We start from the raw sequence: 17,577 nt of genomic DNA, 5'->3' as shown, positions 1-17,577 counted from the left end.
ACCAGCACCCCAGCCTGTCTCCCAGCTCCAGCCTGGTGTGCTGCAGTGGCTCCTTTCTGGCTTGCTCTGCCTGGGCCAGCACAGGAACGACTGGTAGGTTACACAGTTATATATGGCCTTAGGTGTGCGTTTCCTCGTGGCTTTCTTGCCTCTGCTTCCCTACTCTTTAAAACAGAGATGACCAAGATCTCCGGGTGACAAGCACAAAGTAAAAGGAGTAATTTTTATTTACTGGGGCAGTGGTGGGGTGGGGGAATTTGTGCTGCTGGCTGGTAGTAAACCAGAAACTTGAATTCCTCCAGCAAAACTGCACCTTCCACCAGGCTCTCTGTTTACTGAAAAAAACCACTTTATCCAGCAAACTGCATATTCCAAAGGGGGAGTTCATCATCCACTCCAATGGCAGTGAGTGGCAGAGGCCACTACAATAACTGACTTTTTGGTAATATGGCTCCATACTTCACTTGGTATTTAACAGTGGCCAGGGGGGCTCATCTCTTTCCATAAAACACATTAAGCAAAGCACCTTCGTGAGCATTCTCCTGCACTAAAGAGCATAATGAGGATGAATGAATAAACACAACAGCAGCTCAAAAGAGCTTGGGTCAGTGGCTGCGCAGCACAGGAGTCTATGACGTGCACAGAGGACTCATGTAGTTGTGAGGGAACAGCTGGCTCGCTGTAGTTCATCCAGAGACTTGGGGCCTTTTCCAGCAGCACAGTTTGCCAGCTTCTGGGGAGCAGATTTCATCCTGGGAAGACTTGGGGACTGCCTCCCAGCCCCTCCACTCCGGTGGTTGTACAGCACCTGTCTTGTCATGGGCCCAGACTAAAACTAACAGAGACAGACAGATAGCTCGACAGACAGATGCAAGCACCCTATCAAATACTTAATGGAGTGTTCCACCAGGAAACTCCCCAAGAAAGGAACTAAGAGCCATTCAGTGCCTTTCAAATCACAGCTCTGTTTGAAAAATTAACACAGAGCGTAGCGCTTCCTCTTGGCAGCTGTCCAGTTATTAATTCCTATGTATCAGCTGCATCTGAATGGGCCTGGGCTTCTGCCCACTATTTCTATTTATTTGTTTTCTATTCATCTCCACTAAAATCAAAACTCAAAACCTTCCAGAAAGAATGGAAAACAAACATGCTGAACCAGTACTGCTGCCCACATAAAACTGGCAGAAATAACTGCACTTTTTCCTTCTCTGCAGTGAGCCAAGGTCTCATTCTTAAGATTCTATGGGCTTCTCACCTAAAAAATAGCACAAGCACCTATGGCACTAGCTGCAGCTTTGAGCTCTCCTTGCTTTCTGAGCGCATCAGTGAGCAGCAGCCTTCAGCACTGGGTCACAATGACTGCAGAGGCCCTGTGCTGGAGACCTTTCTGGCTTGAACAGCATCTTCATGGTTTAAGACAGAGCTGATGGTCCAGATGGTCACACTGGGGCTACAGTCACATACAACATTTCGGACTGCGCCCATGTTACAATGCACTGCCTTGGCTGTGGAAAGAACCTCATGCTTTTAAAGGAAAACACTTATAATCCAATAATATTGGCTTTTTCCCCCTCCTATTTCTTTTTCCTTTGTTGCTGTCAAGAGGCTGGTGGAGGTTCCTCAGCCCAAGCTTTGCCTGTGCTAACTGGAGTTAGTTGTTCTACCCTGCTGCAAGCACCCAGCTCACCAGTGTTTGCCTGATACCTTATTGGTGTCTTGGTTTGTTCTGAACCCATCTTTATCTCAAAGCACATCACCTGATAAAATGTTTTGCTACAAAAGTCCAGGCTTTTACAATGGTGTGATTCTTTACCCATCTGAGTGTGAATAAGAACTGAAAAGCCAAAGGTTATGAACTTACTTTTAAAGCGGTACAAATTACAAAATATCCTCATTTACAAATACAGTATTTAAATCCCATTTGCAAGAGCACAATCAATAGGATCTAACTGTTGATGTAGAAGGAAGAGACTCTTAGTAAGACAAGTAAAATGCACTACAATAAGGCTTTGGTCTTTTTCAGTGCTTTGTCTTACAATTCAAGTGTTTTCCTTCCTTAAAAACATGTGCAAGTGAATCCATAGTGCAAGGTATGAGTCTGGTTGAGTAAGAAATTCTTCTGCCTGTTACCTAAAAGGATTTCTTTCCACCAATAAATAGAGTTCCCAGTTCTGCATTTAGGGCATCATCAGGAATGACATCATCCTCCATAAACTCATCTCCAAGCTTCTTCCACCATGGCCAGCGAGTGTATTTCAGCATTGTATTGTGAGACTGTCTTGCCTTGGTAGCCACAGGCATTGATCGACTCATAAAGACATCAAGATCTTTTTCTGTGGTCTCTGCTAACCCTGGAGCATCTGTAAGAACAGGAAGAGTTTTCGGTATTTTGTTCGTGGTTTTACGAGTATTTCAAACAACCAAACAAACGAAAAAGGAGTGCTACCCTCCCGCTTCCCGCTGTCCTAGGTGGTCACTCCTTTCACCATGCTGGCATTGCCATTTTATGGCTGCATTGTAAACCCAACTGGAGAAGCGATCCAAATTAAGGCTAATCTGAAAATATAAATACATAATGGGGGAGGGAGAAGAAAGGTGGAAAGCAGGACTACTTCATTCACGTGCAGTGGTGGCATCCAAAATGACTTCTTGTGAAACTAACACCTGAGAGAAAGAGAAGCTCCTGGTCACTACTTGTGGGTCAGTGCTCTTGGCGCAGGGTGACACTAGCGCGGAGTGACATCAGCGTAGTGTTTCCACTGTCCTGGCACAGCAGCACTGTGTATTCCCTGCCTGCAGGACCCAGCACAACGTTAGAGCATGTTGCTGATTTGCCTGTTCAGGGAGCAATGAGCTGCAGTGACACAGCACAAGACAGACTGAAAAATGGAATTCAGTAACTTGCTGAATTTTGTCCGGCTTGGGTGCTCTCTGGTGGCTGCAGTTTGCTATTTGCATTCTTTCACTCTGGGCTACTTGTCTGGAATTAAGATTGCATAATAGTGAATTCCATTTCAGATAAAGCCAGGCCAGAGAAAATGAAAACATGACTTGGAATTCACAGCCCAAAGATTTCCCTCTTTATGTGGAGGAGGTGAGCACACTTCAACCAGCAGCTTACTTACAACACAAGGAAACGGAACAAAGCAAGCAAATGTAGGGGAAGAGGTTGTACGAGATCCCCCTCCTAGAAATTTTAATGCCTTTTACAGAGCCTTTGCTTTGCTTTTGAACATACCAGAGAGAGACTTCTAGCAGAAGAATGAGCTGCTCCTTGAAAAGCAGGTGCGTATACTTAACCTATAGCAACACTTGGATAATCTCTAACAAAGCCTGAATCTCAAGGCATACAGTAAAGAAAGAAAGATACTTCAGTTTTGAAATGAGGCTTTACCACTGTTCCCTCTAATTTGCTTTGTGATTTAGTTTAATTCATACAGTAATCAAAAAGTATGACCAGGGAAGTCACATACTCATTAGCAGCTCCACATCAGTGTTGACCTGAGCCAGTAACGTTTCTCTCCGCTGCGCTGCTCTCCGATCCAGACTGCTCCTCAACAGGAACTGCGCCAGCTTTTCCTGGGCCTGCGTATGTAACTCCTTACTCATTTCTTCTGACATTTGGGAAGCCTGGAGGAAAGTAACAGTTTGTTACCATTAGGAGCTGGCTATTTTAAATCTTTTGGGGGCAGGACAATGTCTAAATGAAGAATGCAAATGCTGTTCCTAATTGCTAACTTAACAATTTTGCTTCCTCTGCAGCTCTCTCCAAAGCTATCCATCATCAAGTATATAAATTTTCCAATTACACTTTGCTTTGACCCTTTTTATTAGACTAATGCTTAAAATCCCCAATATCCTAGTATCTTCCTCTCAGACAAGCAGGGTTTATCTATGCATACCTTGAAAGGATTATCTTGATCACAATTTATGAAGCTGGATATATTTCATCCCTACAGTATTTTATGTTGCATCATTAATACGAATTATGAAATGACTAAGAAACAGACCGGATGCAATTTGATGTAGTCATCCACCTTCTGCTGCAAAGCTAGTCTCTGCTCATCAGTCAGTCCCTTGGGATCTTTCCAAGGAGACAGAGGTCTCCTCCTTCTTCGTTTTTCCAAGAATTTACAAGCCTTTGTAAAGAACATATGACAATGTGACAATCACAGACAGGAAGTTCGTCTTCTCGCTTTGTAATTGATCAGTGAAAGAAAAATGTTTCAGTCTGCATCTGTTAAAGCATAAATTTAGCTATGATGCTGAAAAGACAACACCCAACGGTCAGCATGAATGCTAAATAGGAAGCAAGAACACTCATAATAAATTACTGACTCATCTGTAGCCTGGTGAAATTCCAACCTCAGGTTTCAAAGCGGCAGCTCTTATATTTTGGTTACAAGACTGTATCAGTCTTTGTAACCTTTGCAAGGTTTAACCCATCTAAGCAACTTGTGGCTCTAACATCCTCTGAATGATTTTTTTTATAAACTATGGCTATATTGATAATAAGAGAATAAACTGAGCTTTTTAAAGCATTGTAATAATCCACTCAGTCCTCTCCAAAGTTAGAGCAAAGTATGTATACTTACTGCCCTCTGAATGACGACAGCTGCTTTATACTCCTTAAGAGATTGTTTCTGCTGATGAAAATTTCTTCTTGCTCTATACCCTCGCCAGAATCTCTGGATAGTTAATGCTGATTTCCCTTCCATTTCCTCCATGTACTTATTTACCTGACCTACAAATATAACAAAGCCCTAGTTACAAGATTGTGGGTTGGGATCTCTTAACAATTTACATTTTTCATCTTCAAGCTGGATAGTACCAAAAAAGCTTGGGTGTTATCAGTTAAAACCTCTTTTTCACTGAAGGTCAGCTAGCTATGGGCCATGTCTCAGAGCCCTGTAGCTGCAGCTGAGCTCTGTAACACGAGAAAACCGCAGCTCCCTTTCTCCTGCACCATTCTGCAGGCAGCCAGATCAGTAGTTACTGAGCCTTTGTGGAATTAGCATGTTCTCTGTCAGATAATTGGGTCAGGAGAAGAAACAGCAAGTCTATAGTGCAAACAGACATTCAAGATGAGGAAATATATTTGGGGAAACTGTTCTTAAGGAGACCTAGACAATTTAATCTTCTGATATAGTTTAAATAAATCATACTGGCATGGACTATTTCCAGTAAGGCGAGCTGTCGTTCATGGAAGAGTCTCATGGCTCTCTGTCTCTGAAGTTGCATTTGCAGTTTTAGAGCCTCATCTTCCTTCTCTTTTTTTAAATGCTGCAGCTCCTGTTCCCGTTTAGCTCTGCAATACACAAAGATGTTAACAATTAGCTTAAGTTGTACATTTCTTTAAAGCATCTCTCTTTCAGGTTAAATGATCCAACATCAAGGGAGGAAATCCAAGTCATCTGCCATTCCAGTTGTTGGCTGCAGGACCACACCAAGCAATGAGAAATCACCTGCAAGCTAACAAATTACCACACTATCTGGAGTCACAAAAAATTCTGAGCCAGTCACTCAATCCGGTATCAAATCAAAGGATGTATTTTTACTTATGATAAAGTTCTACAGACACTGAAGGAACTACGCTCCATATGGGACATTCACAGCTGGCACGAACTAGAAAAATTATGGTTCAGTCATCTCAGGAAGAGGTAAAGCAACATGAGCTATCTGCTCCATTATGCACCTTTTCTATTGCATCCATCAGCATGTGTGGCAGCTGCTTTCCATAATACATACTATTATTTTGGTACCAACTGCAAGAGTAGATCAGAACATTGGCTGTTAAGCCCTGCTTCCTAAATTTGGAGAGATTTTTTTTTCCCTCCAGGAAATACAGACTGACACACTTTCTCCACCTACTTTGTTAACAGAACAGAAGGAAAGAATTTTCTTGCAAATTCTTCTTGATCTGTGCTCCTTGTTTTAATTTGCTGTTACGATGTTACCCATCGGAAAAGTGCCAGCAGGTATGTCAGAGATGAGACAACTCAAACCTCTGTAACTGGCCCTGGAGTGTTTCAGCTAGTAATAGCCTGTGTATCAATTATACACCAACATATAGAGGCTAATAATATTAATACTAAGTATACTGATGCATAGATACTAATAATTACCAAGACCGCTTGGACATGGCCTCAGTGAAGCAGGAGGAGCTGTGAGCTAGGGCTCCCCCTCCCTTCACTACCCCTTCTCATCCCAGTCGATCCGACCTCATTAGCAGTTTAATGTGTGAGACTTCACAAGTTCATCCCACAACAAGGTAATGATGTGACTCCTCCTCTTCTCCTATTGCAGCCAAATCACTTGCCTGCTCAGGACCTGGGCCCACAGCCCCGAGTTCTGGTCCCCTCTAAGCATTCTTCCAGGGACAATGAAAGGAGCACCTTAAGCACTAAGAAAGAGAATGGGCAGAGCACAGGCATAAGGGGTACCAGAAAGGGGGGGAAAAAAGGCTGCAGACTACAACTAATGTCCAGCCATTCTTGTTATTGCTGCATGTCACAAGTCACAGTACAAATGAGTTGTTTGTGTTTCCCATCACTATTGCAAATGGAGCTGTAGTTTTTCCACAAACCACTCTTTCTCCTCAGTCTCCATAACTGTGTGGGGAAGGATGGAAGGTATTTTGTAAAAGTGATGCTCTGGATTAAAAGATTGGTTCTTAACTGATACATTAAGTGATACATAAAACAGCCTCCACCATGATACAAGAGACCATAATCCTTTTATGACAGTAATGCAGACTTGAAGCGTGCCCACACATATAATTACAGAGACAGATCATGGTATATGTGATTACATCAGAACAGTCTCAAGGAAACTAGAGGTTTTCAGCCCACACATTTCTGTGAATTAGAGCTGTAAATCTTTGCATTTTTAATCCAGGCAGGTACATATTATACTTCTAAGTGGAATGATGTCACAGGATCCAACAGGACTTTTGATGACATTTTCTTGATAAAACTACTAATAATTTCCCCTAGAAATTTTTGTCAGCTCCACTAGAGCTGATACTCCTCTACAAGAACGTCTCACGAACTTCTCAGATTTGCATCTGTGAAACTACCGGTGGTGTCTGTCAGGTATTTAAATGTTTCTTTGATGCTGATTCTTTCCCGTGTACTCTGCAAAACACACACTCTTCATTCTCTGTTCCTCCTAATGGTAAGATGTATTTGTCTGCACAAGACCAGACTGTGACAGGGAAATGCCTCTGAAGAGAGGCAAAGCACACAGAGAGTAAGATCCAAGCATCTTCCAGCACTTCATGGCACAGATCAGCCTCCCTCTTATCATCTCCCTACCTATATTTAATGATTTGATTTTTGTTGCATGATTAATACAAATTAGCTATGTAACAGTGAACTAACTTCAAGGAGAGATTATAGGCTTTAATATTCATTGAATATTTCTGAAACCATGGAGTTTCAGAAGTTTATAATTTGTACAGTTTAAGATCTTCCACTGCAGCTGCAGGTGAACCAAGTTTGAAGTTTCAGCCTCAGCAGTATTTAACAACATTTGTTCTAAAATAAACCTGTGAATATAACCAAATCCTGACTGTTAAAACTCAAGAAGTCCTCTTGAAAGCTTTTCTGAAGGCATGCTCACAGTACTCCAAACACTATTTTTCAACAGAACACCAACTGCAGCTTTGACCTGGGCAAAAAAAAAATAAATCCAAACGCTGAAGCTGTACAGTTACTATATTTACTCAGTACATTGGGAATGACTGAGCCATGAACAACAAGAATATTAACACATTTCCATTCCTTCCAATATTAAAAAAAGACATTCAAAAGTCCATTTAAATGACTCAGGAACTACTTAAGAGGCACACACAATGCTCTCAATACTGAAAATATGATTCCAGTCAAATAGCTTCTTGATTACTGATAGCCTTGCCACCCTTTCCCTTCTGCTTTACCATGTTATGTTTTTCTGGACAATGATTTTGGCTGGCAGGCTTGCAAGATGCCTGATGAGGACAGGAATATTGGCTCAAAACGTATGATGGAGGTAGGACTGACACAGATGTCTTTCTTGGTGTTTCAGCACAAAAGCCAAAGTGACTGGTGGCCCTCAGCAGACACACTTCTTGCCCCTGCACACCTTCCAGAATTTAAAGATTACACCCTAGATAGTCCAATATCTTCTTAATGCCAGTCTTGACAACGAATCATAACTGTTTGCTTTCTAACACCCTGACCATAATTCAATGTGAATTGGCTAACTGAAGATCTAGTTTTGACATGGTAATGCTCAACATGTGCAAAAAAGAGGTTAAAAAAACCTGCTGTGGAGTTTGAACTAGATTTAGATCCACTAACTCATGTTAAACTCATACTAAATTTCTCAAAAGACTCAGCCTAACGTACTAACTTTACTGCCAAAATCTTACTTCAAGTAAGACAAGCATTATTTATGCAGCTTCATTCATCTGTGGTGCTCCAAGTCAGAGGATACTATTCCTAGGTCACTGAAGCGACTCCACTTGTGAGTCAAAGATTTCAAATACTAATGAAGAACAAGGTGCGTGCAAGCACTACACTGAGCAAACGCTATAGGCCTTGGTTTCTGCAGCACTCTGGCTCATTGAAAACTCCAGGACCATTCCACATTCACCTTACAGTGGCATTTTGTGTCAAGCTGGCTGTGAATGAGTGAACTGTTCTACCACCAGCACCTCATCTTTTAGTGCTACTTACTGCAATCCCATGCTACACTGTGCCATGCTTTTAGTTTTCCATACGCCATAAATCTTTACACAGAAACATATAAAAGCATAAGAGAATTAAGTTTTTTTCATGGAGAAGTGTGGCAGCTGGGAAAGGGACAGTTGGAGCTTTTGGCACCAGAAGTGATAGCTTGGTATTGCTGGAACAGCACATTGTTTGGATGTTTCTGCTAAAAGAATCTGTAGTGAAACAGCTCATATTGGCATGACATTACCTTTATGTCTCACAAATAACAGCTGACTGGGAAAAGCCATAGTCAAGATGAAGGAATTCTTGGTCAGCTCAAACTTATGCCCTGGGATGCGGGAACAAATCTTCAGGGAAGCTATTTCCAGAAGGGAGAGGAAGGTGAATGGGAATAGCCAGCATAGATTTATCACAGGCAAATCATGTTTGACCAGCCTGATTGCCCTCTGTGATGAGATGACTGGGACTCTGCGGATGAGGGGAAAGCCGTGGATGTCATCACAGTTCCCCATGCAGGGCAGGACTGATACTCAGAAGAACCTCCACAAACCCAGAAAATGGGTCCACAGAAACCACATGAAGTTCAGATGGGAATTTCTACACCTATTACCAAATAACCTCATGAACCAGCACTGGTTGGGCACTGACTACCTCAACAGCAGCTCCAAGGAAAAGGACCTGAGGTTCCTGGTGGGTGACAAATTGAACACGAGCTAGTAGCGTGCCCTGGCAGTACCAACAGCCAGCTGAGCAGCATACTGCACTCCCAGAGGCAAAGGCAGCAGGTCGAAGAAGGTTGTTAGTCCACTTCACTCAGCACCCTTGAGGGCACACCTGGAATACTGGCCACATTCTCCTGGGCCCCCCGGCAGAAGACAGATACTGACGGACTAGAGGGATAGAGACTGACCAAACAGAGACAGTTAGGGCTATGGAGCATATACCTTAATGATTCTGTGATTCTATACAATACACAAGGACAGGAGACAAGATGAGTTTGTTTAGCCTAAAGATGACCTAAATTTTTCCTGTTGCTTTGTGACTTAAGAAAAACTAAACCAAACCAAACCTTCTTACTAGATCCTTCTCTTTAGTGCTTTTTCCAGAGCCATACTGTTTACCTGAATCTTCTCTGTAAAGTGACCACTGCTTGGGGTAGCTTTTTCAGCCTTTTTCTCGTCTGAAATCCCCTCCACACAGCCTGGATTATACAAGCGGCTTGATGTTGCCTCTGAAATGCATAAAGCAGTTGGTAAAATATCTTCTCTGCATATAAAAACACTTTATTACTTCTTGCCTATTTGGAATGATCTCAATATTTGGCCAAAAAAAGTAAATTTTCAAATGCATGAAAATTCAGTATTTCTAACAGCCTGAGGAATTTAAAGTCTTAAAAAGACAGTTACTATCATGAACCTTGGACTTGCTCCAAAGGCAACTAATCTGATCCCCTGGATTGATGCTCTCTGTGGTAAACAAATGAATCTACAACACAAATATAATTTATATATTAGTTGCACTAAACAATTTCTATTTAAAACACCTGAAGCACTTGCTATTTCAAATGGTGATTCAGTCAAAATATCTACACTACAGAGGACAAAAAGACAAGAATTAGCAGCAGGAAAAATGTTACATTTTCAGGGTGATCAGAAATCACTGAAACACAACAAACATGAAAAAAATCAAATCTATTCTTAAATGGATTTAAAAAAACCAAACAAAACAACAAACTCAAACACAAAACACTCTACTCAGTTGAAGATGAAAGCAGGTCTCTACAATCCTAACTCTGATTTCCTTTAAAGTACTGTCTCTGAGAAACTTGCATGATAAAATTTTGTTCTTACTGAATATTTTCTCTACATGACTTAATTCTATGTGAATGCTGCCTTGAATTCAGAGATCTAAATGTGTAACATTTTGTGAGGAAAAGCAGATACAGTTATTTTTGTCTTATAGTTAGCAAAAGAAAATATATTTTTTGCCCCTACAGTTGTATAGAAATCTATGGTGAATCTGCAACAGAAAGTCAGACTCACAAGTCACAGTCCCATACCATAATCACTGGACAACTTCTTGCTGTCTTCAAAAAATGATGGAGGGGGAAAAAAAATTAATAAATAAAAAATTTAAAAATCCATTACTATAGTGAAAAAATAACAGAGCCTTTGAAAGAGTCACCAAAGTGATAGAGTAAATCCATTCTAAACATACATAAACCACACATAACTCGGATTTCACATACAAAAGTCTCAAACTTCAGCACCTGCATCTCTCCTTTTCCACTGGATTGGTCCAAGGAGAGCAGGTCCAAGAGCTGACTGAGATCCCTGTCAAATCCTTTGCCACTCCACTGTTTGCTTAAAAGATCTTTTAATCCTAAGAGAGAAAGAAGCAGCATATGATACTGTTAAGGTGAATTTTTCTTTTTAGGATTTCAAACTAATAATTTTCAAGTCAAAAAACCAAATCTGACTCTGTGTTCAAAGGAACACTAGAGCTGAACTCCATCAGTCATCTCTGAGTTTCAATGCAGAACATTATCAACGAATATCTGGTGCTCCAGCCATCACAGGGAAGCATTATACAATAATTTCAATTTTATATATCCAAGTCACTATCTATTGTGTCTAAGTAACTGGCAGTTAAATTATCAATGGACTTTCAGTGTCTTATCAGCAAGTCATTGTAAAGTACTAAAAGGACGTAAAGCACCATGCAAGTGGTTTTATTGGCACTGCTTCCAGATTTTTCATAATAAAATTTATTTTGTTTATAATTGGAATTCTCTGACGTCTCATCTATATAGCATAGTCTAACTGTGAGTACATGTGCATGCAACTGCTGAGAGAAAACAGCTTTATAGGTTCACCATATAATATATATAATATTGCTATTTTAGCTATAACTAAAAAGCACACTTGTGCTCCCCTCACAACACACCCCCACTCCCTACACCGTGTGTGGGACACAAGCAGACAGTAACACACACTTTTTAGCTTTGTGTCAGACAAATCCCAGAGCTTAAGATTTCTGCAGGGAGTTGGAGGGAAAAGGAAGGATGGCGGAAAGTAAACATGTGTTTGGGCAGCCTCCTGAAGACCTGCAGATTTAAGTGACTTTTTCATCTTTGAGTTCATAGAATGGCCTAAGCTGGAAGGGACCTTAGAGATCATTTCAATCCAGCCTCCCTGCTGCCAGGGACGCCACCTCTCGACTAGATCAGGCAACACATGGGGGCCGAACGGGAATCGAACCTGCGACCTTAGCATTGTTAGCGCCACGCTCAGCTGACTGAGCTAACCGGCCCCCTAAGTCCCTAAGCCTCTTCATACACTGGGCAATTCGAACACTCATACACACTTACCAGATCTGGATATGGAACACAAAGTCCTTCATGCAAACAGAAATGGCACCTCTGTCCTACCACACATGCACCAGTTTGGAAATACGATGCTGAACACTTCAGAACAAGGACAGGTGAGACTCCAAATGTAGTCAGCGGGTGCCCTACGGCTGCCTGAGCTCTGCAAAAGCACGCAGCCTGGCTACACAAGGCACTTCCCGCACGGAAGCCCTGTGGGTCTGACGCAACCACCTGCCAGTTTCTGCACAGCCTGCGCGTCACATGCGCCTTTTGGCTACTGACAGGGAGTGCCTCAAGGGAGCCTCCCAGACCTGTCAACCCATGCACACGAAAAGACCAGGCCCTCCTGGAAACCTGACGTAAAGACTGTACCAGTCTTGGAGATGCGAGGTTCAGGTGATGTCCTCACCTCTGGCAGGTTGCCTCTACTGAGAGAAAGCATACGGAATACCTGATACTGGCAACAGCTCTGAGCCACTGTAAAGCCAAGTTACTTCAATGAGGCAGCCAGATGGTGCAAATCCTGTAAAACTTTCTTCATTGCGGCTGTTCCTCAAACTGTCTAAAGGATTCCAAAGTCTGAGTGAAAACTAACATAAGGACTCTAACTTTTAAAAAAAAAAAACAGAGGGAAAAGGTGCTATTTTCCATACACACAAAACATGTACAGAAGAGAGATAAATTCTCTAAATGACTGTGGCATAGAGTGAATGCAGAGCAAAATAAAACATAATCCTTTGATGAAGACTTGCACCTCTTCAGACAAGCCAGCATTCTACAGCTGGTATGATCACACCACCACAGCAGCTTCACAAGAATCTGCAATATGCTACCAGCCTCAGGCACATTAGACTTAATTTCATACAAAAAGCCCTCCTCTCTCCATTCTCTAGGCAAAAGGATGGCAGAGCTGCCCATCTGGTCCAGAAATTTATTTGGCTGGTGCTGCCTAGTAAGTAGTCAGCACAAGCATAAAAATAGGGAATCGGACCTTTTTGTCTAGCGTACCCACTGCCTACTGTCCTTGTTCCCAAAGGCTGCTCACAAGTAGTTTTGACCATCAATAACATTCACAATATAAAAGACCCGGCAAACATCAAAGTCTCTTTCTCAGTCTCCACAGGCATGACAGAGGACAAAGGGGTTTCCTGGAGCTCCCTGCTAGGCTGGAGATAGAAACATTAAATGGGACACCTCATTTTAGTGGGGGGGTTGGACTAGATGATCTCTAGAGGTCCTTTCCAACTCTGATGATTCTGCACTTAAATAATGAATAACAGAGAAAATTTCAGCATACTCGGTCTCCTCATCTAAAGGCATCAGGATAAAATGATAAATTAGCTTCATGAATCTTAGGAAAGAGTTCACCCCAGTCATTTGGATATCAAAAGACAGACAGCTCCTCAGCAACAGAACAGCACCTACGGGATTAGCTGATCTCTAAGAGTCAGGGTCAGAAGCTCGCTTTAAGTAAAACTTCAATGTTTCAGGACTAGTGAGCCTTAGAACACTTCCACGTGTCTGACAGCCAGCTCTTACTGTGGCAGTACAAGAATCCTCCTCCTAGGATCTCTCAATATCCAACTCACAAGGGAAAAAAGATGTAAACATTGCAAAGGAAGAAGTAAAGTTCATTAGGCTGGAAGTGACAAACAACAGCTTTAAGAGACAAGTTGCCACATGCAGAGTCCTCAATACACAGAAAAAAAATAAATCTAGGAAACAGAAAAAGGCATGGCATCCTAAACTACCATGAAAATGAGGAGAATAAAAGGAAAAAAACAGCAACACAGCACTGCAGTTTCCATCTGTATTTGATAAGTTACTGAACTAAGATGGGAAACTTCCACCATTGTATTTTTAAACTGAATGTAAGAGGAGGCACAGTGATTGGTCTCATGCATGTTTACAAACCTTTGTAGCGAGTTGTGAGTAACTTTACAAGCTGCTTGCAAAATTTTGCCACCAACAACAGCAGTTTTGTAGCAGCATTTCCAACAACAGGATTGCTGGTAGATGAAAGCTTATAAACAATTTCATCCAAAACAGAGTGAAGAGTCTCGCCATCAACCTGGAGCAGGACAGAACTTTAAAAAAGAAGAAAGAAAAAGTGGAAGGGGACAGAATCGAAGTGTTAATTATAGGCTACGAGATTTTTAACAGTGACTTACTTTTAGATATATCGGGCATTCAGCAAGCCAACATATCCAGCCAGCTAGACTGGCAACCTGATCCAGGCAGTACTACTGTTTCAAGCAATGATTCCCATTCCCTCAATTTAACTAGATATGGGAAACAGCTATTTTTCTATTTCTACAATGACTAGAAAAAACTCAGAATGCATAATAATTCTTGCATATGAAAAAGTTCTATTTTATCAAGCAGTAATGAACTATGTATTTAAAATTCAGAAAAATCAGTGACATAAAACCAACTAACCTATTGACCCTCAAAACATTGTGTAAAACAGACATCATTAAAACTGCTGTTTCAACATCATCTGTTATTAACAACTGCAGGAAGTGATCGTTTTGCAGTACTGCAAAAAAACAAAAACAAGCAAACAAGAAATCACGCAATCAGAAACAGACTTGAAAATACCATAGAACAAATAAACTTCATTATGGAACATAAGTCACAGCAAGTAAAACCAGATCCTGCTTCTGGAACAAACACCCTCTTTTATAATTTTTACACTGAAACTTACTGGAATAAATAAACTACCTCAATGACCAAAAAACATGTTGATCCCTGGTTTTTCTGCCTTTGGATATGACTCAGGCATCGGCGTTGCAACGGAATAAAAGCTTGAAAACCTTTCCTGTTACACTGGTACCAGATTTTTATTACAACAGTGGAGTTATCACTGGGACAACAATATCAGGAAAAGATAAGGACTTCAACCTTGACAGTTTGTTACACCAGTTTTATTTAATGCAAGTCCACTTATGTCATTAATGCACCATCTTTTTTATGTCAGTGTATCACTGTCTACATCCTCAGTAATTTTTCTGGCCATGTGCATTTTCAGCATACTAGCAACAAACTCAAAATCTGCTTTTTAAAATAATGTTGATTAACACTGGTTTAATTTAAAGCTTATTTTAGTCAGAAGTGTATAGTGAAGTTTGCTAGATATTTGTAAAATTTCTGGGCATGGCATCAACTTCAGAAATCTTGTTTTCAAGTCTATTCACTTTTCAGGGCCAGCAATGTACCCTGGTCAAATTTCTGCATATGTTAATCACACACAGGTAAAAAGACAGGTTGTATACTATCAGTAAAAAAACCTCAGATTTTTTAAATGCATAGAATTACAATGGGCCATTACAGGAAAACACTTCTAATGTTTGTCTCTGAAAGACTAGAAGGGGAACTCTTTAGTATTTATTCCCCTTTAGTTGGTCTTTTCCATTTTAGATATTTCTGTTTTCTGTTGAGTGGACTGCTCTAAGATATACACTTAACATCCACTCCAGTTTGGAAAACAGGTGGAGATTAGCTTAAGAGTGATTCTTCATACCTGCAGTTGGCATAAATAAATTTCCAGGTGCTTTACGGGTTTACTTTTCCCTTACCGCGCGCTGCCAGTTGAATATGCCCACCAAAGAGCCAGCAGATGGCATCAGTTACTGTTTGGAACCAGTGTAAAAAATCTTGTTTTTCTTCACCCTGAAAAAAAAAAAAGGGAAGTAGGTAAAAGCATGTGTATGTATCTTCACTGAGGACTTGAGCTGGATGTAGTGGGAAGGTTTGTGTGCTTCAGGGATTTGGAGACCAAAAGTCCATCAAATTCCTGGATAAGGTTGGTGAAACTGTAGGAACCAGTCAAAAAATAACTTGCAAGTCCTTCAAGGCCAGAGATCAATCAAGAAAACCTAAAGATATTAAAAAAAGAATCCATTCCTGAAAAAATCATAACAGGGAGAAAGAAGTTTTGCTTTCTCCTTAAAAAATATTTGATAGTATAGGACAACTAAGGAGATAAATAATAGCTCAGTCCAAATGCATCATAGATTTAATCCACGAAGCAAGAAATGTATTATTCAAGATTAAAGCACAAGAAAAAGGGGTACAAAGTAGTCAAGGACAGAGTTAAAATGGAAAAGGTTCCTAAAAACTGGCATGGTGAGGCTTCAGAAGCACCTCCTAGCTGGAGCAAACACCAAACCACTGCTGAAGTTTGTTCAGCTTGCCAAACAAACCACGTTATGTGCTTGCCTGTGATAACACTGGACTGGAAAAAGTGAGCAGGAAGAATCCAGGTTTTAAAATGTGAACGTACCTACAGACACACAGTCGAGAGTCTGTATTCCAGGTGTGAGCCGCAGGCCACTGGAAATCTAAAATCTTGGTGTGTGGGACAGCAAAGGGGCTTTTGATAGTGCTACATTGCTGACAAACGTTGTTATAAAGCACTTGGCATGGTCTCTCCCACATTAATTGAGCCTTCACAAATGAAACTCTGGAAAGTCTAGTCCTAGCTTTGTCCTGCAAGTCCCAGCTGTCAGTCAGGGTTTGGTTCTTACTGACAATGAGAGATACAAAAATCACAGGAGTAAGTTAAGCTGTAACATTATCTGTTCTGTGTTTTGGCAACACGTTGGTTTCTGAAAGCTATTTCAGTGCTTCCCTTGACTTCAAAGTCTCGAGGAAAACGCAAACGAGGGCAGAATAAACTACTAATCTCCACTGGTAGAGTGGGATTTCCAAAGTTCCACTGACCAAGCACCAAGTCTGGGTGCCCAGTCACCTCTGAGACCACAAGGTTTAAAAGCCAAAGTACTAATTACAACGCAAACTGCATTTGCATTCAAAAGAAATCTTTGCCCACAAGCATGACTCAAGCAGCATGTAGCTGAGACATAATAAGAAAGTGTGGGGGAAATTACATATTGTGGATAACACTCGAGTCTCCTGGGATGTCATTCAGGAAGCTTCCTTCCTAAGCCCTAAATGCATCTCTAAAGTATTGAACTAACAGAAAATGTTACTCGATTGATTCTTTCTGTGAATTGATTGTGTTTGTGGTGTCTGTAGGAAAACTGCAACTAAGAAGCCAGTGACCCAAGGAATGAGACACTGCAGGAAAATAAGGATATTTAAAGAAACTATCTGAATCCATGAGGCTGGTTATTTAAATTATTTGTGGGTTTCGTTTGTTGGGGTTTGGGGTTTTTTTTCTTTTTTTTTTTTCCCCAATTCTGGAATTCAGAATGCTTCAAAAGCATGAGGGAACCTAGCTGGGCAAAACCTTTCTCCTTTGCAAAGAGGGAGAGAAATGTGAGAACATGTTCCAATCTACAAATTCACAAAGTCTGCTTTTGGGGTGCTCAGTGTGTGGGTTCAAAACCCCACAGTGAGCATTATGGGATTTTTTTTGCCAATTTTGTGGCAGAAAAGGCATGGCAAAACAAACTTCAACAGACCTGATTTAAAAGTCTTAAAACTTCCTAAGCCTTTTATGTAAAGCTGAAGAAAGTAGCAGGA

General features: G+C 41.1%; 1 protein-coding gene across 1 annotated transcript in view; it reads right to left on the bottom strand.

Annotated features, from left to right (window-relative positions):
* Positions 1-2,130: 2,130 nt before the first annotated feature.
* Positions 2,131-17,577, bottom strand: part of IQCB1 (IQ motif containing B1) — an 18,729-nt gene continuing 3,282 nt past the window's right edge. Inside the window, exons 4-13 of the mRNA XM_009876569.1 lie at positions 15,666-15,759; positions 14,527-14,626; positions 14,002-14,174; positions 10,987-11,099; positions 9,839-9,948; positions 5,166-5,308; positions 4,596-4,744; positions 4,011-4,139; positions 3,474-3,630; positions 2,131-2,360 (exon numbers count right to left, since the gene is read on the bottom strand). Coding sequence (XP_009874871.1) covers positions 2,131-2,360; positions 3,474-3,630; positions 4,011-4,139; positions 4,596-4,744; positions 5,166-5,308; positions 9,839-9,948; positions 10,987-11,099; positions 14,002-14,174; positions 14,527-14,626; positions 15,666-15,759 — 1,398 coding nt within the window. The remainder of the gene's footprint in view (positions 2,361-3,473; positions 3,631-4,010; positions 4,140-4,595; positions 4,745-5,165; positions 5,309-9,838; positions 9,949-10,986; positions 11,100-14,001; positions 14,175-14,526; positions 14,627-15,665; positions 15,760-17,577) is intronic.

The sequence above is a fragment of the Apaloderma vittatum genome, unplaced genomic scaffold (assembly GCF_000703405.1).
Source record: "Apaloderma vittatum isolate BGI_N311 unplaced genomic scaffold, ASM70340v1 scaffold42839, whole genome shotgun sequence".
Lineage (NCBI taxonomy): Eukaryota > Metazoa > Chordata > Aves > Trogoniformes > Trogonidae > Apaloderma > Apaloderma vittatum.
The sequence above is the reverse complement of the archived record's forward strand: the minus strand, read 5'-3'. Positions and strand labels throughout refer to the sequence as shown.